Source organism: Hypomesus nipponensis, chromosome 3, assembly GCF_054491055.1.
Source record: "Hypomesus nipponensis isolate SF chromosome 3, ASM5449105v1, whole genome shotgun sequence".
Taxonomy (NCBI): Eukaryota; Metazoa; Chordata; class Actinopteri; order Osmeriformes; family Osmeridae; genus Hypomesus; species Hypomesus nipponensis.
In genome coordinates, this window is record NC_140363.1 from 15,970,197 (window position 1) to 15,991,609 (window position 21,413).

A 21,413-nucleotide genomic window follows, 5' to 3' on the forward strand; every position below is an offset into this window, starting at 1 on the left:
GGTTTTGGTAGACTGCTATAATATACATACACACTGCAGCTGTAGTTTGATGATGGACAGATAGCCCATGGAGTCAGCCAGGCCTGGGAGTCCCAGTCTCTGTTAACCAACTCGGATCCCATCAGAGTCAGAGACATCCTGGAGGTCCAGACCATCACCATGGTTACAGCCTGCCGTCTCTGTGAAGCTCTGGCTGCTCTCTGTTGTCTGGGGCGGAGGGAACACATCCTATACCCCCCCCCCCCTCCCCCCACCCTCTCTCTCTCTCTATTTCTCAGCTCCTCTCTATTTCACAAACAATCTTTCTCTCCCTCTCTCCCCCCCAGACCCCTCCCCCGCAGCCAATGACCGACAGGTCCAGGAACCCCTCCCCCTCTCCCATTCTCTCCCTTTCTTCCCCTCTCAACCCTTCCCTCTGTCTCTCCCTCAAGAGACCCCGAACAAGTTGCTGGACCTTCTGGTCATCCCGACTAGACTGTACACCTCACCACCACAATCTAGCAGCACACCAGCGGTCAATCCTTCCTTCCTTCCTGTCATCCATCCATCCCTCAACACTTACAAAGCCTTGCTAGTTCATCAATGTTTTCCTTGAACTCAGATTTCTTGATTTCTGCCCATTTTCCCAAAACATCTCTTTTTCTTCTTATTCTTAAACTCTATCAATGTCCCTCTCTCTCTCTCTCTCTCTCTCTCTCTCTTTTATTCATCCATCGGTGTCCATCTGTCCGTCCGTCCATCTGTGCAGCCCTCTGCTTGATCTGACACATCAGCTGATCTCAGTCCAGCCGTCCCAGAGCCAGGGTCAGGGGTCGGGCAGGTCAGAGGTATCCACGGTCACCTTGATAAAGATGGTGTCATCCTTAATGTACGTCCCGTTGTCCAGCAGGGTCTGGGTGACGAACAGCGGGCAGCCCGACGCTATGTTCATTTCTGCCACCGGCCGTCTGAAGCTGCTGGAGCTGGAGTCGGGCTTGAAGGCGTCGCCCAGGTGTTTGCGGGCGGGGCCCTGGTCCATGAGCATGAGGGTGACCTTCTGCTTGAAGGGCCAAGGCAGGAGGGCGTCGTATTCGCCACGCATCACCACGAAGAACAGCGACAGGTGTGTCCCCTTCCCCATGCCGTCCCCGTTCAGGTAGACCCGGGCGCACATCTTGTAGCCAAAGTAGCCCGTGTAGAAGGGCTGGCTGTATAGAGACAGGGTCTTGGCAGCCACGGCCTCCTGCTTCCTGCGCTTGTAGTCGCGGATCTTCCAGATGAGCGTGCCGTTGAACGAGGCCGTCTCTAGGACCTGGAAGCGCAGGTCAATGTCGGCCAGCCTGATCTCGTGCACGCTCAGCATGTCGTCGTGGCGAGAGAGCTGGGACTCTGTTTGGGGTTGAACAGACAGACCAATCAGGTTGGAGTCCTGCATTCAGTACTCTTGAGACCCCAGAACTACAGTGACCAGGGTTTTAAATATAAATAATGGGCAGTGTGTAGCTCAGTGGTTAAAGCACTTGACTGCAAATCAAGACAAATTCCTGTGTTGTATGTGAATGTGGGTAAAAGCATCTACTAGATGAAATAAATGACATTACAGTAATGGGCAGAGCAGGATCAGATGGTAGAATCTAAGCACACGACAGTTAACTGTTGGTCATTGGTCAATTATTAGTCGTGGCGCGTGCCACAAAAGCACCCTTGCTGCAGCAACACAGGAAGAAGCCATAGGTAGAACTTCCTACCTACAACTGGACCACACCGGAACAAAATCTAACTGCATTAAATCGATCAAGTTGAACACACTTGACATTCTGTTCTCATTCTAATCACATTTTTATCAAGTCAACCAGTCACACTATATAAGGCACCGCAAATGTAATATTTACTGACCACAGTTACAGTTCTAGCTTTAGACTTTGAACAGATCACCCTGGCTGACACAACTGAGTGCTACTCCAACACCGTGTCACATTACTTTACCCTGTCAGCCGCTGGGTGTGTTTGTTCCTAACTGACCCAGAAGAGAGACCCAGAGCTGGTTCCAGTAAGCTACTGTGTATTTGTGGCTGTGTACGTGTAGGTGTGTCCGTTTGTAGCTGAGAGGGTGTGTGTGTGCGAGGGTGTGTGAGTGTGTGAGTGTGTCTGACAAAGTGTGTGTGTGTCTGTTTGTGGCTGACAGGGTGTGTTTGTGTTTGTGTGTGTCTAACAGTCGATGTATGCGCCCGCACCTAACTGACCCAGAGCCAGAGTCCCAGAGCTGGTCCCGGCGCGTCCTCCATCCAGCAGGGGGAGCCGTGAGCGGATGCTCTCCACGGAGCTCCTCAGAGCCTCCACCTCCTCTCGCACCCCCCTCAGGGTCCTCAGCTCCAGCTCCACCTCCAGCAGCTTCTCTGAGTGGGAGCTCATCAGCTTCTACACAGGACACATCAACACAGGGGTCAGACGGCTCTGGGCTGTGAGGCGAGCTGGGGGAGGGGGTCAGGGGACCCCACCCCAACACACAGAGGTGAGGCTGGGTCAAGTGCAGCTAGCTGGGTTGGGTAACTGCCCGCTACCCCCAGTAGGTATTTACTGTGCGTCGCTTTGGTTCAAAGCATCTGCTGTGAGTTTAGATGTATCCTAATGACCTGCATGGTGATCAGTTTCTGCTCCAGCTGACGGTTCTTCTCCCTCATCTCCTCGTAGTGGGCCTCCAGCTCTGTCAGTCGGCTGCTGAGGCCTGGCAGAACCTTGTAGCGCTCCAGCAACTCTCCCTTCACGTCCTCCACCTGCACCAAAACACCCTCCTCAGTTACTGCGCTCATCCCTTTCAGTTTAGGAAGGATTTCAGCACCAGGGGCTGCTACTGCCCCCTGCTGAATGACAGCGTGTTGTGAAGGGACACGTCTTCCGTCCTTATTGATTACAGTATGACAATACTGTAAACACACCCGTCCGGTCTCATCATCTATCCACCCATTCATCTATCCCTCTATGTGTGCGCCCATCCATCCATTCGAGGGATGCATCTATCTATCTGGGATTGATTGGTCCAGCCTTGTTACCTTGGCCTCCAGGGTGCTGTTCCTAGCTGCCATGAGTCTGAGGTGTTCTGAGGCAGAACTGGACTCATGATCCCTCAGGTCCTGGTTCAGACCCTGCAGCATACACAAACACACGCAATGACTAAACCAGTAATGTAGCAACCATAGATTCAAAATAAATAAATATATGGTTAACCTAACTAAAGGTCAAACCAAGTCCAATAATCGCATAAAGCCAGTTCAATTTTAGGGCATCACACAACAGTCTTAGTGAGGGTGTGTATACAGCAGCAGCAGGCTGACCTTGAAGGTGCACCCGTAGCGGATGAAGGGGCAGGCTACCTGGGCCTTGGGACAGTCATGCTGGTGACTCGACAGCTGCAGGAGACAAGATGGAGGTTAGACAATCAGCCCTGATTTCAGAGGGAAGCTAGGAGGGCAGCTGGGAGGGCAGGTTAGCCAGTAGCCACAATCCCTTTCCCTCCACCTCCACATCACGCATCAAGACCTCGCTCTGATCGACAGGGATCTTAACAACGCAAACGGATCCGTCCGCGTGAGTGGAGCGGAAGGAGCAGGATGTGGACAGGATGTGGACAGGGTGTGGACAGGGTGTGGACAGGATGAGGACAGGATGTGGACAGCCTCTGTGACCTTTAGCCAGAGCGCTCCGTACCTCGCTCCGCAGGATGGAGGGGAAGGTGCAGTGGTTGGGACAGGACACGGGGAACGCTGGACACACCGTCTCCTTGTGTTTCTGGGGAAGAAGGGACAGCACAGCGGTCAGACTCAAACAGCACCAGAGAGCTGGCCGGCAACCTAGAAGAACTGATAGTTTCAGTTCTGTTAACGGCTGACATATAAATACAAAAGTGTCATCGTGCTCGTATATCACACGGTATGGACCAGAGGGGAAATATGTCTACAATTCCGACCCACTCAAAACTATTTTAGGAAGCTCCGTCACACCATCCTACATTGAGATGAATCTTAAAGTCTCATAGCCAATGAAGTGACTGTGCTGTATCCCTCCGCCCATCGCCCCGGGGCGCGGCATGAAGTGACTGGGCTGTATCCCTCCGCCCATCGCCCCGGGGCGCAGCATGAAGTGACTGGGTTGTATCCCTCCGCCCATCGCCCCAGGGCACGGTGCAGGTACCTGGAGCTCCGTCAGGGGCATCTTCTGCAGGCACAGCTCACAGGTGGCCTCCCTGTGCTTGCACCTCCTGCTCAGGTGCTCGGGAATGTCCTTCCTCATCATGCTCTCCTTACACTTCCCCAGGGGGCAGGGCACCTCAAAGTACAGGCACACGTTCAGGTGGTCCTGGAAGAGACGAGCGCGCGCACACACACACACACACACGACAGAGACAGACAGGAGGAGGGTTAAGGGAGTTGATAAGCCATGTTAATAGCGTGATAGCAGAGCTCTGTTGGAGGGTAATCCTCCCTGTATGGGGAGAGAAACACAGTAGGAACATCAAATGAAGGAGGTGATGTTCCTCACCATGACCTGGTGGAGGCTCATCTGCTCCTTGCAGCCGCTCTTCTCGCTTCGACAGAACACCTTCAGAGCCATGATCTCCCTGTGGCAGCATATATCCCGGAAGATCTACCAGAGCAGAGAGTACCGGACTGAGTAAACACATCTCATAGATCTACCAGGGATGATGACATCAGCCAGGGTGGTTGTTTTATTAGCCAGGAATTCTGCTGTCAGTGGGGGTTCTAGAATGGTAGGTTCTAGAACGGCCGCAGGGCTTCGTATCGGCCTTACCTTGTCCTTGAACAGAGGCTCCTTGTCGGCTGGACATACTGGGCTTGGCTTGCTGGACAGAGAAGAGGATCATTAGGTCCCTGTTGTAGCTTTACGTGCAGTGTTTCAATGCAACATTTGAGTGGGTGTTACAATAAAAACAAACGCGTCCTCGTGACAGCCATCAAGAGACTGTACCTCTGACACAGCCAAAAGAAAACATTGTCTGGCAAACCATCCATTTCCAACAATCGCATAACCTCAGCCCCTGCCTAGTCATGGTGAAACCGAAATCTCTCCCTTTCTCATCTGTTCCTCTCTCTTCTCGTCTCGTCTCGTCTCTCCACCCCCCCCCCCTCCTCCTCCTCCTCCTCGCCCTCTATCCTGTGTTTGACCTTCGAGATTGAAGCATGCAAGGAAGAATCAGGGTTGGCGAGTGCAACATCATCCCCACCTCGCCTACCCACCCCTCCCCTCTACTTCCAACCCCACCCCTCACCTGAGCAGGTCAGATATGCACGTCTCACAGAAGCGGTGGCCACACTCTGTCTGCCGGGGGTTGCAGAGCACCAGGCGGCAGGACTCGCAGCAGTACTTGGGCTCGGGGGTCAACAGGAAGTGGTCCCTGAAGCCGCCGTGGACTGGCAGGAAGCCCGTGGCGTTGGGGGGGTCGCTGGGCCAGGGCCTCTGGGCGAGAGAGAGGCCACCCAGGGAGGACACCGCCTGCTGGAGGTGAATCTGGAGCTCCCGCCCGTCACCACCACGCCCTGCTGACATGACCTGGGGGAGAGGAGGGGAGGGGTGAAAAGGGTCCAGGGCTTCTTGGGTGTGCTGAGAGGAACACAGTCTGGAGCTAGCTCGGAGTCAGGGGCGTTGCTCAGGAGCCAAGTGACTGGATATCAGCTTGTACCTATCCAAACTGCCCTACTGGAATCCAGCAACTCTGGGCTTGAGTTGTGCAACAGTAAGATACCCTTTATTGCAACAAGTGAAGCTGCCCCCTCTTACACTCTGATCCAGGATCTGCATCCTCCTTGTGAAACATCCACTTAACCTTCAAGGGGGGAACATACTTCTGAACCCAGTTCAGCACCTACAGCAGGGGTAGCATTACCTTACACCATTGCAACATACAGGACAAACACACTTGATGAAAGACACTTTAATCTCATGTTACATGTTTCAGATGAGGAGGCTGTGTGTGTGTGTGTGTGTGTGTGTGTGTGTGTGTGTGTGTGTGTGTGAATACAGTGCATTCACTGCCACATCAACAGCTCCCGACTGAGGCCTGGACTTGGGAAACCCCTCCATAACACACATAGCTAACTCAGGCTAATTTTATCTCCTCTCCGAGACGAGAGAAGCAGAACACAGGCAGCAGGGACAGTAAGCGACTGTCTGGACACTAACTGGCTGTCTGGCTGGCAGTCTGGGGGGTTTGACTGACTAGCAAGAAAGGGGATGGAGGGGTGCAAACCTCCACTGTGACCCCATACGTACACCAAGATCCCTCTGCACCCTGAACTGGATCGTTTGCGTCACCAAAAACCTGTCTTTCCTGTGCTCCCGACAGCCTTGCCTATGGGGATGGTAGTACCTGTGAGGTTCCATGCCAGCACAAGGTTCCCCCCTGCAGCCCTGCATTCCAACGACAATGAGGGAAGGGTGTCCCAGGTCTCCACCCAGGCTGGGGGAGACGAGAGCTGGTGAATTCCTCCCCTGGTGGTTCAGGGACTTCCTGGGATATGCTAGGGGCTTTTCCACTGTCTGGTTCAACGACGCTACTCAGCATCTGACTACACACACACACACGCACACACCCTGACTCTCCCACAGCATTAAATGCCATCATGACACTATCAAACCGTTCAAGATCTTGGACTAAGCACTGTGTAGGCCTAAACGTCACACGCCCCAGCTGTGTAAGACTAAATCATGAGACTGCGATATTCTGACTGTTCTGGTAAGTTTAGTCAAGTCTCTCTTCCTCGACGGGAAATGGTGTTTCTATTGAACTGCAGAGCGAATATAAAACGGGGGTATTTCCCCCTAAGAACTCACTGTTTCTGTTGAACACCAAGAATGACTGGAGCGCTGAGAAATAAATTGCTTGATGTCTGAGTGTGGTCTTTTGGGCCTGACTTAAGCCTGGTTTAAGGCTGCTAAATGTAATGAGAGGAGGAAAGGAGAGAGAAAGAGACAGGAACAGAGAGGGACAGGGACCGAGAGAGAGACAGGGGCCGAGAGAGACAGGGGCCGAGAGAGAGATAGGGACAGAGAGAGACACAGGGAAAGAGAGAGACAGGGACAGAGAGAGACAGGGACAGAGAGAGAGACAGAGAGAGAGAGACAGGGACAGAGAGAGACAGAGAGAGAGAGAGAGAGACCGAGAGAGAGACAGGGGCCGAGAGAGAGACAGGGACAGAGAGAGAGACAGGGACAGTGAGACAGGAAGACAGGGACAGAGAGACAGGGACAGAGAGAGAGACAGGGACAGTGAGACAGGGACAGAGAGACAGGGACAGAGAGACAGGGACAGAGAGAGAGACAGTGACAGTGAGACAGGCACAGAGAGAGACACAGGGACAGAGAAAGAGACATGGACAGAAAGAGACAGGGACAGAGAGAGACAGTGACAGAGAGAGACAGGGACCGAGAGAGAGACAGGGACAGAGACAGGGACAGAGAGAGAGACAGGGACCGAGAGAGAGACAGAGAGAGAGACAGGGACAGAAAGAGAGATAGGACATATCCTTCTTAGGTCTCAGGCTTTCAGGTGAGGTGCACATTTCAGATGTGTTTTTTTAACAGACTCTCTTTTCATTACTTTGCCAGAAACTCCCTCTTTGTATAATGCACTACAGAATATTGATTTAAGGATTTGACCCTGAGTCAAAACATGCAGGTCCAGTTGTCTTGGTTGTTCTACCATGACAGCACAAAACAAAAATGAAACAACACAACTAGGGGATTTCTGTCACTAACCTTTCATTGCACTGACTTAGTGTTACATCCATCAACTACATCTAGTCCTCAAATACTGAATCAGCCCAGCTGAACCAAACCTGAAGACTGATGAATCTCATGGTTTGAATAAACGTTAGGATAACATTACATCGTACATGTGATAAAATTCAGACTATACTGTTAAGACATTAAGGAGTGACATTAAGGAGTGACATTAAGGAGTGAAAAAAAGGGACTAAAATGCCTTAAAGATCAATCTTCCAAATAAACTGGATTTAGTTAATGCCGCTGTCATTATGCACAGTGACAGCTGAAAAGTCATGTGTGAGCCAGGGCACAGGTGTTGCAACAGCATCATACCAATCACTAAGGCTAACGTGCATTTAGCAGAGAAAATGTGTAATTGTTTTTAAAAGGCATTTGATATGTCGAATACAGTCATAGTTTCAACAGCCGTGTGAATGAAAATATCCGGAGGGCAATAAATTAGGATAACACTATCAAAAAATTACAATTTTATATATTTTTAATGTGATTTGCGATGCCTGTCTGTTGAAAAGCCCCCACAATGGATGTTTGAAATTACCTCATCCCCAGCTTGGTTTGAATATCTGTCCTCACACACGAACACATGCTCTGGCTTTCACACGTATGGTTTCTCAACATGTTGCCACTATCTCGCTCACATAAAATAGTTCCTACACTATTAGCATGAAATGAACATCGTAGGATTGTGTCTAGCAATAATACTTACATGAATCAGATGGTTAACGTTGGCCAATGCAACGTCGTTGTCCAGCTACAACGTTTCGAATAAAGCTTTGCGGGGTGAATGGCACGTTCAGTAGCTTACCATGGACTACACTGAAAGCGACCGAACTCCTCTCGATAGGAAACAGACATCCAAGGGCCTGTCACATATAGGTGACATCGTACCTATAATACGTTTTAGGAATATTTCTGAAATCCAAAGGGAAATGCGGGTCAAAAAGAGAAGCCACTTCTTCTCTTCGCTGTTGATGCCTAAGTGGCTGGAAAGCCCCCTTCGGTTTGCTTACTTCCTCCCTAGGAAATCCCCGTCGTGAAAAAAATGAGCAGGCCATGCGTGCAATTGTTGGCCGGATCGCTAGTCGGCACTGTTACTGAGAACTACGGAAGAAACGCTTTGGGAATGCTTCATCATATGTTGTTACGAAACTCTTGTTCACGCATAGCATCGAAATGATCACAGCCTAGTAAGTACATACAGAGGATGACTAATTTAAATGGAACTTGAACTCTGACGACCTCATTTCCGGCTTCATTTTGTGTGGCACAGAACATAAGTTATTATGTTGCTTGTGCAACCTACACTGAACACATATTAAGTCATGTTGGTGTTGTATGTTGCTGACATATGAACAAATGTCGTACATTTGGTACAAACCAAATGCCAGGTCAAGCTGTTAAATAATACTAATTTATCAAAGTGTAAATACTATGCATGCACACAGTAGAAAATAGGACAGTAGATGAAAGATAGACACATTCAGATCATGTGTGTAAACATCCCCTATAAATCCTTCAAATGTATTGTTTATTGAACTGCAAATTGGATACATAATGCTTAATGACTGCAATAAAATACACACACACGCACACCTGAACACGTGTGCACACACACAGACCCTCTCAGCATTGAAACCCGACCCTCAGAAACGCACACATATTTCCACAAGTATAGAAAAGGCATTAAAACATTATGCTGACAGTAAGCTTGGTACCAGGACAGTAAAAACGTCTTAACTGGCATGTCCCATGTACAGGACATTACCAACAAAATTCCTACTTCTCTAAAAGGTGTTGATTCCCCAAACACCGATCCAGACTAAAGTATCTTTATTTGAAAGAACAAAGAACTTTCCAAGGACAACCTACATTGACATGAGTCTTGGGCCTGCATCATCTGTGTCTGAGAAACCAGTGTTTTTAATAAAAATGTAAAAATCTGAAGAACATCCAGTCAAATTACAATCTCTCATTCATCTATTTTAAAGGCTAAATCCTCTCACCTGAACTAGATAGGGGTCAGAGTTCAACAACTTAACGGTGTATGACCCAATTGTATATATTTTCTAGGCATTGCTAATCAAGTCTAAATTAATCTTAAATATTGCTAATCGAAGTATGTGAAGTCCATATTAAGTCAAACATGGTCAAACCCCTAGGGTTGGTTTCCTTGATTAAGATAAAAATTCATAGATTTGCTAAACAAATCCCAATTGGTTCATTTGTATTTGTTAGTCTCGGTGTTGTTAGAACTCAATGTCATGTGTCCAGGAAACCAGACGCCCAGGGCTCTGTTGAACATGATGAAATCATTGGCCTCCAATTCCCAGGTTATGTACAATTTCTTACTTCAATCATTAGGTCTGCCTCATCAGACACCAAATCACTAAACGCATCATAAATATATTCCAATACAAATAGTATAACCTTAACCATTATTCTTGAATACAATTGTACAATTTGAGCACTTAGCAGCGCCCTAAAAATGAATAACATTTCCACAATTATTTGACTCTTCTCGGCAGAAGACAAATTAAATCAGCTATTGGAACAATCTCGGGAGACAGTTTTCCATTAGCGATGAACTCTCTGAACTGAACTCTCAGATTTTCACCAAGACGCCCCGTGAACACTGCTGCCATTTTCACTGGTGGTGCCAGCTTTTGTAGGAGAAACATAACATAATCAATAACCTGAATAATCGCATCTGACTGAGGTTGTACAGTGCCGATGTCTCCAGCACTAACTGTAGGACAGGGTGGAAATGGTGGTAGTGTTTGTCACTAACTAAAGCTAGGTTTACAGTGAACCTCTGGAAAAACGAAGAGATATAAAAAAGGTTTTGCAATGTGACATGATAAGGACACAAATAAAGGTACAGGAAGGATGTTTGTAATGTGGATTCATTGCTGGAAGGGGGCAGGGATAGGATCAGGTCGAGATGGCCATGGTCATGGGATAGTAAAGTGCTTTAGCTAACCCTGGTAGTTACTACATAGTCTCTTTGACATGTGGTTGCTGCTGTTGCCCTCTCTGTATGTAGTGGTAGCTTAACATGTCCGGGTAAACAGGGGGGAGGGGGGGGGGGTTGGGATGGGGAGAGAGAGAGACAGAGAGAGACAGAGAGAGACAGAGAGAGAGAGAGACAGAGACAGAGAGAGAGAGAGACACAGAGACAGAGAGAAAGAGAGAGAGAGAGACACAGAGACAGAGACAGAGAGACAGAGAGACAGAGAGAGAGACAGAGAGACAGAGAGACAGAGAGACAGAGAGACAGAGAGACAGAGAGACAGAGAGACAGAGAGACAGAGAGACAGAGAGACAGAGAGACAGAGAGACAGAGAGACAGAGAGACAGAGAGACAGAGACAGAGACAGAGACAGAGAGATAAGGAGGGCTGGCCGTGGGGAGATAGGGGAAATAATGACCTTCTGGTGACCTTCAGGAGGTGGTCAAGTCATAGTTTGGGACTGAACTGGGACGGGGGGGGGGGGGGCAGAGGGGACGGGGGGTCAGGTCTGAACTGGGACCTGGGCCGGCTCCTCCTCGTCCCTTCACAAGCCCTCAGATCCGCAGGGAGCAGAAGTTCCGGCGCAAACACCATCCCTCCCAAGATGGACGGCTGCTCAGGACGCCTGGGGCTGCTGAGTCTCTGTGGGCGACGACTCCTTGGGAGAACAGGGACAGCTGTTAGTTTCCTATACACGTCGAACGTGTTACTGTTGGTCCACTCTGCACATCTACACCACCAGATACAGAACGCTTCAACAGAGGACAGAGAAGACCATGCGACCTAACACGCTGCTCGTAATACAAGGAAGGCATTGTGCGATTAAACCATGCGAATCACGTCAAAATAAGCGTAGTACAGGAGGATGCTGCACGTCAGTTGATACACCACGATTAGACACGGGCGTGTGCAGACTAAACTCTGTCTGTCCCTCACCTCCTTCTGCTCCTCAGGGACGGCCGGCGTGCCAGCTCCTCCTCGGGCTCCCGCCTCCTCAGGGGAATGGGACACCTCCATCTTCTCCTCCTCCGCTCCTCCCCTGGCCCCGCCCTCCACGCCGTGCTCAGCCTCCCACTCCTGCAGCACCTCGTCGAGGTTGTAACGCCGGCGGTAGTTCACAAAGAAGTTCTTCACCTGAACCACTGATTTGTTGCCGATCACGTCGGAGATGGCCTGGAAGTCTCGTCCGTACTTCCTGATAGCTGGTGAGGAGAGGAGGGGGATTATAATCACGTGACCCAGATTGGCCATTCGTCTGTGTTATTTAGTATGTACAATGCCTAATGCTTTGAAAACATTTTTACTGCTATTTTTGTTACCTTGTACTGCCAGCAGTTGCTCATCTGTGGTCCAGCGAGTGTTGAACTTCTGGGTCACCTGAGAATACATATCCAGTTACCGAGGGAAGAGTGTTTGCTAAATGACTAAACGAACCGATCAGTAATACTGAATATCAAGCTCATTGATCAATAACCATCACAGCTGGGGTTTAAAACAGGAACTCAGGCACACTAACAGCATTGACCATACCTCAGGCACGCGGAAGTTATTTACTCCAGAATATAGCTTCTCCTTTAGTGCACTGTTGTTCTGTTTGATACTCTGGATCTGGGGAGAGAAGCGTTGTAAATACCACAACCAGGGGAGGAGCAAGTAGGGGTGCAGAGCAGGGGGACAACGTGATTGTTCAGTCCTAAATCCACGGATAAACTTATAACGCCAACGATCCTTCACACGGCCTCTAAGCTCGCACCTGTCTTTTGATGGTGACCAGCTCTGTGTCCAGCTGTCGCAGCACTCCCAAGGCCGCTGGGCCGCTCGTGGACATGGCCCCGACGTCTCCCTGGTGCAGGTGCATGCCCTTAGGGGGCTTCTTCTTTGCTCTGTGCAGGTTCTTCCCTGACAGACCCTGGAGCTCCTTCTTCACATGGGCTACCTTTTCCACCACGCCAGTGGGCTGGAGGAAGACGCGGAACAGGTCAGGCGGTAGTGTTGTGGTGGAGCATTTTAGTTTTTAATTATTTGTTAAATTTGTCCGTATTTATTTCCGAACAGGAAATTGTGCGTGGATCTTCATTTCTAGGCTCGACAAGAACGTTAATGGGATATGGCAACTGCAGAATGCAGTGAACCAGATGTTTACAGTGACTGAAGGAGATCTAGTTATTGCTTACCTTCTGCACCACCACTGCTGCTACTGCTGCTGCCGCTGCTGGCTTGGCTTCCTGTTTGGCTTCTGATCCTGAGGCCACCTGCAACAGAAAACATCTGTGTGTCAGCAAGCATTCGATACTATCCTCATCCCTTAGAACCTGGTCCTCTGTCTCGGTGTGGGCCCTGCTCCACGCGTTGTGCATCTGCCTAGCAGTAACGACTGTACTGATACTGAATACAAGTTCAAATCAATGATGATACTGTACCTCCTTCTTGTCCTCCTTGCTGGGATCAAAGTCCACGTCACTGGGAGGGTTGGGAGGAGTCTCCTCAGCCTCGTCTTCACTGCGGACACAGAGGAGGCAAGTGATGCAGAGCAGTCCTGGATAACTGCCGCTCATCAATTCAAATATCTAAAGAAGTAGCATTTTGTCCCTGAGAGTGTTCAGGCTCAAAATTGGTGCTGCAAAGTGTGTAGGCCTATGGTTTGTGCCTATAGGGTAGTTAATATAGAGATTGGTTTGGGATTGGGCCAATAGGGTAGTTAGTCTAGAGCAGGGGTAGGCAACCCTGGTCCTAGAGAGCCGCTGTCCTGCATGTTTTAGATGTTTCCCTGCACAAGCACACCTGATTCAAATGAATGGTCATTACCCGGCTTCCACAGAGCTTGATAACAACCCATTCATTTGAATCAGGTGTGCTGGAGCAGGGAAACATCTAAAACATGCAGGACAGTGGCTCTCTAGGACCAGGGTTGCCTACCCCTGGTCTAGAGATTAGTTTGGGATTGGGCCAATAGGGTAGTTAGTATAGAGATTGGTTTGGAATTGGGCCAATAGGGTAGTTAGTTTGGAGTTTGTTTGGGATTGTGTTTATAGGGTAGTTAGTCTGCAGGTTGGTTTGGAATTGGGCCTATAGGGTAGTTAGTCTACAGGTTGGTTTGGGATTAGGCCTATAGGGTAGTTAGTCTACAGGTTGGTTTGGGATTGGGCCTATAGGGTAGTTAGTCTGCAGGTTGGTTTGGGATTAAGCCTATAAAGTAGTTAGTCTACAGGTTGGTTATGGATTGGGCCTATAGGGTAGTTAGTCTACAGGTTGGTTTGGGATTGGGCCTATAGGGTAGTTAGTCTACAGGTTGGTTTGGGATTAGGTCTATAGGGTAGTTAGTCTACAGGTTGGTTTGGGATTGGGCCTATAGGGTAGTTAGTCTACAGGTTGGTTTGGGATTAGGCCTTCACCTCTCTTCTCGCTCCCTCTTCTGCTTGCGTGCGTGGCGATCCATGACACTGGTTTTGCTGCGAGTCTTTTTCCATGAATAATAGAACCTCACCAGGCTGGCGATGGACTTGTCAGGTAGCTACCATGTGGTAGAAAGGGTTAGATGTTATACTAAATCCAGAACCACAAACAACGAGTGTGTGTATCTGAGTATATGTGTGTGTGTGTGTGTATATGAGTGTGGGTCTGAGTATATGAGTGTGTGTGTGTGTATATGTGTGTGAGTCTGAGTATATGAGTGTGTGTGTGTGTGTGTGTATGTATGTGTGTGTCTGAGTACATGATTGTGTGTGTGCTTCCTCACCATCTGCTGGATGCGATGGAATGTCTTGCCATGGAAGCTGAAGCCCTGTTCAAAGAGAACCCTGTCTTCCACCGTCCACTCATCTGGGAAAGGCGTGAAGTTAGGCAAGTCTGCCAGGGACTTCTCTATATTGTGCTTGTGCCAGAACAGCATGCCCAATGCCTGTAGTGTACATGAAGACACACAGGGTCAATTATTCATAGAGTTGATTGAAGAGTAGAGGAGGGAAAATTTACACATTTTTACACATTGTAAAGACCTGTTTTAGTGGCACTTTAACACAGCAGCATGGTATTACCTGTTCCATATTATAGCCGTGCTTTTCTTTGGCGATTGAAATATATTCGTCAACTGCAAGAGGGCAAAAGAGCAATGTAAAACTGTCCTACAGTGATTTACAGTGTATTTATTTATAGGCTGTATGCATTTTCCACATATGTATCCTATTGCAAATGGTGGTTCTTACGTTTGGTCTCTGCCAGGGTCTGGCTGGGTATCCACACCAGCATGCCCAGGTTGTCCCTTTCCTGGGCAGCCTTGGCCACCTCTGGCAGGGGCAAGGAAGAGGAGACATCAAGCTAGGTACTGGTTTCTTTAAAATATTAACCTTTTTATCCTTTCAATTATTTATTTGTATTTATTTCTTTAACAATTTAGCTTGGTTTATTTGGAAAAAAACAGGGGATTTGAATAATTGTGGTTGGATAAAATTCCCCAAAACTTGGTCAAAATCTTTGAAGATCAAAATGAAAGCTCATACATTGCAAAAAGTTTAATGTGAAATGCGTTACTAATGTTTTACTTATTTAGTTTGAACAACTAAACAGCTGTCATTGCAACTGATGTAGATGGCTACTTATTATTGAACATACTCTTAAAATAAACAGTTCTGTTCAAACTGTTTCAAATGTAGATGTTTACATTATGAATTACGTAAACTTAAGGCCAAATCTAATCTTTGCAATTGATTTTTAGAAAGAGTCGGAGAGATGTTACAATTCGTCCAGATAATCTGAACTCGTGGAATGGGCGATCACCAGAGTTCGAGGCTACCACATCTTAAAACCTGTTTCTTCTTCAAAACTTAACATCGCGTAAATTACTCACCAGGATCATAGTCTGGAACGATGGCTTGATATTGAGCACCTACTCGCATACCTCCGCCACCTATGCACAGATGATGAACATGTATTACAAATATTTTTATAACATTTCAAAAACAAGAACTAGTTCTGTCTGACCGAGGCTACCACCGTCACGTTGACCTACCATGCTCATCATCACTGGAGGAGCCCGAACTTCCTTCCTCCCATGAAATGTTACTGTTTCCATTTGTAGCAAAACTTTTGTTAGGATTATTAACTGAATTCCTCCCTCTCCGCTTCCCTGATATTTCGGAACCGTTTTTCTCCAACATTGCAGGCATCTTGAAAATGAACTCAAACAAAGCTACTCTAATTTGGCAAGCTAGCTAGGGCTAGTTGCTACAGCTCGCCTGGCTGTGATGTGTCAGCAGCACCTTGCTATCGTTTCTGCTAGCGGCTAGCTAGCTAGTTGTCTAGCCAGAAAACAAAGTAACGTTTGCTAGCAGGTTGGATAGCTAGCTAAGCTATTTGAGCTAGATCGCTAATGTTAGCTAAACGAGGCGATGATGGCAAACTGATGAATTGCTCAAATTAGCAACCCTAATTTGTCACAGCAAATATGTCTGTAATAAAAGTACAACGGGGAGATGGCTCCAGAAATAGCTATTACAAATAGCCAAATGGCAGTAGCCCAGTGAGTCTTGACTCCTGTCTTTGAATAACAACCACCCCAAGTAAGCCAGGGATGCTTGCAGCTACTTGGATAAAAGTTGCGGTAGCACAAGCTAGCTAGCTCAATTTATAAAATAAATAAACATCGCTACTAGACTACTTCGTCATCGATATTATACACAATCTGGCAAGTTCTCGGTCCACTTTCGGTCATTAGACGCTTTTCGAGGCAGGGTCGGTGATCTTGCCAGGTGGGTCGGGAGCTGGCTGACTCGGCACGGGGTCTTGATGTGAAGTGGATGGAACTAGCGTAGCTAACTGATGGAGCTGGTTAGGTACTTCGAGCCTCGTCCTGAAGAGGCCCCTCTCAAGCTGATTAATGGGAAAGACGCCACGTTTCTTGCGCTGGAGTTTAACTGAAACAAATGCCATAACGCGTTCCTTAATTAAATGCAATTGCAATTAATATAGGCTACGAGTAATTGGGAAAACAATTATTTAATTGACTGGATACTTATCAAGCATGATAAACTATACTGGAATTCTTTTCCACAAGCTTTAAGACACATATTAGCAAGACTAGTAGTATACTTAAGTAGTAGTATACTTTATTGATCCCCAAGGTGAAAATATGGATAGGTTAACTCATCAAATCAACTGATAACTGAATGGACCTGTTGGCCTGACTTCTGAGGTAATTAAGTATTTTGAGCACATAGTACTGTCCCACCTCAAAACCATCACAGACCCACTCTGGACTCCTGCAGTTTGTCGACAGAGCCAATAGGTAAACATGGCCATCCTCCTCCATACTCAGAACTTTGAGTCCGCCAAGGTGGGAGGTTGACTTCCTGGTGTCCTGTTGCGGTCAATACAACTTGCAGCTCAGTGCGACAATGGAGATGGCTGTAGTGTACATGAAGACACACAGGGTCAATTATTCATAGAGTTGATTGAAGAGTAGCCCCCATCCCCCTGTGTGATTCCTCGGCTGACACACTGGAATCTTTCCACTTCCTGGGGGCCACCGTCACCTTAACATCAGCTCCCTCACCAAGACGGAAAAGCAGAGAATGTACTTCCTGCTGCAACTGAAGAAGCACAACCTGCCAGAGCCAATGATGGTGCGCGTCTACCACCATTAATGAATCTATCCTCATCTCCTCCATCCCAATCTGGTGCGCTGCTGCCACTGACAAGGGACTGCAGCGTATCATTCACTCTGCTGAGAGGGCTGCAACCTTGCCAGTCTTGCAAGACCTGCATGCCTCCAGGACCCTGAGGCAGGAGGAACGATTATGGCTGACCCCTACAACGCTGGACACAAATCCTTTGAACCCTCTCCCCTCTGACAGGAGACTGCAGTCCATCAGGACCAAAACCTCACGGCACAAGAACAGTTCCTTCCTGACTGCAGCTGATCTCATCACCAAGGCCCGGGACCCCCACTGATACTGGCTGTTAACCTTGTTACACTTATTATTATAATACTTTTTCATATCTTATATTGTTATTTCGTCATTCATATTTTGTCGTCATGCACTTGTGTGCTTTTGTCACATTATACTTGCATTGTTGTGTATTATCAGATAAAAACATCTCCTTGTTTGTGAAAACCTAATAAACCATTTGGTTAAGGAACTTGACTAATCCACAGAGAGATCATCTATCCAAATAAGAATGACACTTAAATGGTCACAGTTTAGGTGCAGCAGTGGAATGGATTGCTGCTTTGAACTCTGAGCTAGAAGGTGAAACTATAGGGATTTTTTTTGTGTGAATTCTATTGATTGCAGCCTCTCTTACACTGAAACAAAAATACTTACATTTACCAGAAAGATCTAGTACACAAGACTATGTGGAGAAACAAACAATAAATAAACACCATGTAAAACACATATTTACATTTAGCAGACGCTCTTATCCAGAGCAACATATTGTAAGTACAGGGACATTCTCCTGAGGCAAGTTGGGTGAAGTGCCTTGCCCAAGGACACAGTCATTTAGCACAGCCAGGAATTAAACCAGCAACCTTCTGATTAGTAGCCCGATTCCCTAACCGCTCAGCCATCTGACTCCTTATATAACTGGGTACAAATAAAGAACACAACGATGCACATCCATAAACTACTAACTGCAAACCACAAAAGTGCATGTCCTATCACAAGATGATTGGAGGTCCTAGAACTATTCAACATATGAACAACAGACGTCAGCCAAGCACAAGTAGTGCGGTTCACCAACATCCAACAACAAACTAAGGGACTTTACACATCCATGTTGCCCATAAAAGAGTTGATGAGCCACAATTGGCTACCTTATACTGTCTTTTATTGTGTTTATAATGTTTTACTGACACATTTTGTCAACTTTGTTTCACTCTACATTATTACATTCTAACCTTCACCAACCAAGTCACTGGTTAATACTGTTGTGTGTATGATACTTGTCTTTTGAACTCAGCTCATATGTATTCAAAGTGTATTGATGCACTACTGTTACGTTGCAGCTTTGCTTTTAACAGAGGGTCGTATTTTTATTTGATTTATTTAACCTTTATTTAACCAGGCAGAATCATTAAGAACAACATTCTTATTTACAAAGATGGCCTGCCAAAAAGCAGAAGCTTTTAGAGGGAGAGGGGAAGGGGAAATATATTTGGATGTAGTGCGTCTCAAAACTATTCTCATTCTGCATGCATAGTTGGTCTTCACATTGTGTGCTTGAATAATCCAATTTTATAATCAGCCTATTGTTAGCACATTTGATCTTTATATAGGATTGAACAACCTCTTTATCATTCTAAAAATTGGCCATGTAACTCATCTAACAAGTGTTAACGATAACGTGCAATTGCAGCTGTGGGCCCAAAAGGTGGCGTAGCTGAACTGCCTATAGTGCATACTCGATCCTGAAGTTGCAGATAGCCTGCTATTTAGTGTAACTAATCACAAATTGCGATAACAGATTTTTATTTTCATATGGTGTCATGTGCAAGAATGATATTGTCCCTCATCGACATGTAACTATGGATCAAAAGAAAATGTTATCCCAGATATTTTAGGTCTAAAACAAGATAAGATTAACGATTCAAAGATTTTGCTTTCCCTTAAATTCATGAAACCGTTTGGAGCAGTGCGTAATCTTTTATGTCATGGTTTAGGCTACGCAGTGAAGGTTTTGGCAACAGCGCAGTGCACCAGACGCTCAATTACATAACCTTTGCTGGCGATCAGACCAGCAACTCAACATGCGTCCTTTACACCGGCTCGCTCTGAATGTTCTGAATGCGGGAGTCCTCTAGAGGACATTCGATAGGGCCGATAACCGCGTCGCCCAAACAAACGCTCACACGGCGCGCTTCACAAATATGGGAACGTTAAGGGCACTTTGAACCGGTGATGTCACATATCTTCTCTCCAAAGGCACGTCATCAACCAATGACAATTTTGGTGACGCAGGGAACAACCAACAAGGGCGGTCGTCAAGGGAGTTCTACTGTTTCTCCTCTTCGTTGGGGTATATAAACGTCCGATGGAGTTTGAAGAAGGGGTTTGAAGGTGCAAAATCAAGACCAGCAGAGAGACCCCGGCCGTGACTGCATGCCAAGATCCCGATAACAACTTGGGTCAAGACTCCCAACTGTTGACCATTTTGTAGCCTACTATATTGTGATTCTTTCTTTAAAAACTTTTTTTTGCCGTGCGTTAAACGCAACTTTTATGCGCAGAGCTACTCTTCTGCGCATTGGCTACTTTTCCTATCCGTTTTTTGCAAGGCTCGGTTTTTATACTAGAAGGATTTGCAGACTAGTGTGACAATGCCGTGGGATGTAGGTGTATTTGACAACCAGGCGGATTATAAATCCGAAAAGCAGTGCCAAAGAACCTCCTTTGCTTTTTACCAAGCAGTCCGGGACCTACTCCCCGTATGGATGCTCGAGGACATGAGGATGATGGAAGTCTTTCACTGGGAGGATGACGGACGGGCGTGCGCCTTCTCTCCATCAGAGGCTCTACTGTACGCGCTTGTGCACGACCATCAACAATACGCCAGATACCTGATTAACAGATTCTCCGTCAGTGCGCTGGACATGCCCAGCCGGAGTTTCTGTTGCTGCCAAGCATCGACTACTCCACATCTTTCTATAGCTGTCCGTTATAACCGCGTGACTATACTGAAAATGATCATGGACTCACTGAAGGACTTTTCGGAGAGCGAGCGCCAAAGCTACCTCAACAGTCGCGGGTGCGTTCACGTAGACGGGGGCAAAGCAGCCCTCCATCTAACCTGCGACCTGGTGCGCCCGGAGTGTTTGATCCTGTTACTAGGACACGGCGCTTGTCCTTCCGTCACGGACGGGTCCGGGGACACCCCATTGGATTGTCTGCTGCATCAGATCGACCAGGGCGAACCCGACATGCGCAGAAAGCAAGTGTGCCTGGGCTACCTTCTCCTCTTCATGCCAAAGATCAGCTTCCAGATGAAGAGACAGGTGCAGGACAACGCAGCGGCTTGGCGGAGCCTGGTTGGGGAGCAGGCCTTCCACTGGCTCTCTGGGATCTCCCCACCATCCCTATATGTCCAGGCCATGCAGAAACTGACCCAGTCCATCCCCCTGGAGCAGCTGGACTCCCTGCCAGACTTCCTTAAGCCCCTGGACTTCAGGCTGCATCAGTTCCAGTCCTAGACTGACTCAGGACTCCCCTCCTCTGAACAATGTAAATAAAACACTTTTTCATCAGTCGGACCGATTGACACTGTATATTGTGCGAATCCTGTATGTACAGATATAAAAAAAACAAAAAAACAATGCACTTTAACACACAAATGAGTGAATTGTACAGTGTTTGTTTGTTGATGATGTTGTGATGTAAATAAAAAGAGGATACTTTGAAGCATTGTCTGGTGTAGTCATGTGTTAGAGTACAAGGTGTTCTCTAACAGGCATAGGCAGGACACACATAAAACGGCTTTGTCACAGGGTTATGCAAACTCAATATCAACCACCATAGACAACACACACAGGGATGTTACAAATCCCATCATGTCCTTACGATGTCATGTGTTTAGATGCTTGAACAATATCTGATGAGCTAAGATCCATTAACAAGATAACACTGCCTAGAAA

The 21,413-nt window shown here is 47.4% G+C and overlaps 3 protein-coding genes across 5 annotated transcripts; 1 reads left to right on the plus strand and 2 right to left on the minus strand.

The window, feature by feature from the left end:
• Positions 1 to 373: 373 nt before the first annotated feature.
• Positions 374 to 8,827, minus strand: traf3 (TNF receptor-associated factor 3). 3 transcript variants are annotated; one of them, XM_084679660.1, is made up of 11 exons: positions 8,486 to 8,827; positions 5,264 to 5,544; positions 4,786 to 4,837; positions 4,516 to 4,620; positions 4,168 to 4,332; positions 3,685 to 3,765; positions 3,312 to 3,386; positions 3,030 to 3,122; positions 2,613 to 2,753; positions 2,214 to 2,397; positions 374 to 1,368 (listed from the first exon to the last, which is right to left on the minus strand). In XM_084679660.1, exons 2-11 carry the CDS (start codon positions 5,539 to 5,541, stop codon positions 806 to 808), a joined length of 1,737 nt encoding a protein of 578 aa, XP_084535786.1. In that variant the 5' UTR covers positions 5,542 to 5,544; positions 8,486 to 8,827; the 3' UTR covers positions 374 to 805. The 3 variants fall into 3 exon arrangements, with proteins under 3 accessions (XP_084535786.1, XP_084535802.1, XP_084535793.1); XM_084679676.1 differs by having other exon boundaries at positions 2,223 to 2,397; positions 8,486 to 8,824; XM_084679667.1 differs by lacking the exon at positions 8,486 to 8,827 and having other exon boundaries at positions 5,264 to 8,455.
• A 2,261-nt stretch (positions 8,828 to 11,088) lies between these two features.
• Positions 11,089 to 16,735, minus strand: rcor1 (REST corepressor 1). Its single transcript, XM_084679689.1, has 13 exons — positions 15,795 to 16,735; positions 15,633 to 15,692; positions 14,992 to 15,072; positions 14,824 to 14,876; positions 14,526 to 14,687; positions 14,182 to 14,300; positions 13,210 to 13,288; positions 12,964 to 13,041; positions 12,543 to 12,746; positions 12,320 to 12,397; positions 12,109 to 12,166; positions 11,726 to 11,991; positions 11,089 to 11,447 (listed from the first exon to the last, which is right to left on the minus strand). Exons 1-13 carry the CDS (start codon positions 15,949 to 15,951, stop codon positions 11,406 to 11,408), a joined length of 1,437 nt encoding a protein of 478 aa, XP_084535815.1. The 5' UTR covers positions 15,952 to 16,735; the 3' UTR covers positions 11,089 to 11,405.
• A 3,083-nt stretch (positions 16,736 to 19,818) lies between these two features.
• ankrd9 (ankyrin repeat domain 9) lies at positions 19,819 to 21,180 on the plus strand. Its single transcript, XM_084679700.1, has one exon. It carries the CDS (start codon positions 20,103 to 20,105, stop codon positions 20,970 to 20,972), a length of 870 nt encoding a protein of 289 aa, XP_084535826.1. The 5' UTR covers positions 19,819 to 20,102; the 3' UTR covers positions 20,973 to 21,180.
• Positions 21,181 to 21,413: the final 233 nt, after the last annotated feature.

Bases quoted from the DNA above. Each gene is read 5' to 3' on its own strand.
- traf3 (XM_084679660.1), bottom strand. From the start codon at position 5,541: ATGTCAGCAGGGCGTGGTGGTGACGGGCGGGAGCTCCAGATTCACCTC. The intron at 4,838-5,263 runs GTGAGGGGTGGG...TTCTCTGTCCAG, and splicing joins TGCATATCTGACCTGCTCAG to CAAGCCAAGCCCAGTATGTC. The intron at 2,754-3,029 runs GTAACAAGGCTG...GTTTTGGTGCAG, and splicing joins ACAGCACCCTGGAGGCCAAG to GTGGAGGACGTGAAGGGAGA.
- rcor1 (XM_084679689.1), bottom strand. From the start codon at position 15,951: ATGCCTGCAATGTTGGAGAAAAACGGTTCCGAAATATCAGGGAAGCGG. The intron at 13,042-13,209 runs GTACAGTATCAT...TTTCTGTTGCAG, and splicing joins GCAAGGAGGACAAGAAGGAG to GTGGCCTCAGGATCAGAAGC. The intron at 11,992-12,108 runs GTAACAAAAATA...TCTCCTCACCAG, and splicing joins GCAACTGCTGGCAGTACAAG to CTATCAGGAAGTACGGACGA.
- ankrd9 (XM_084679700.1), top strand. From the start codon at position 20,103: ATGCCGTGGGATGTAGGTGTATTTGACAACCAGGCGGATTATAAATCC.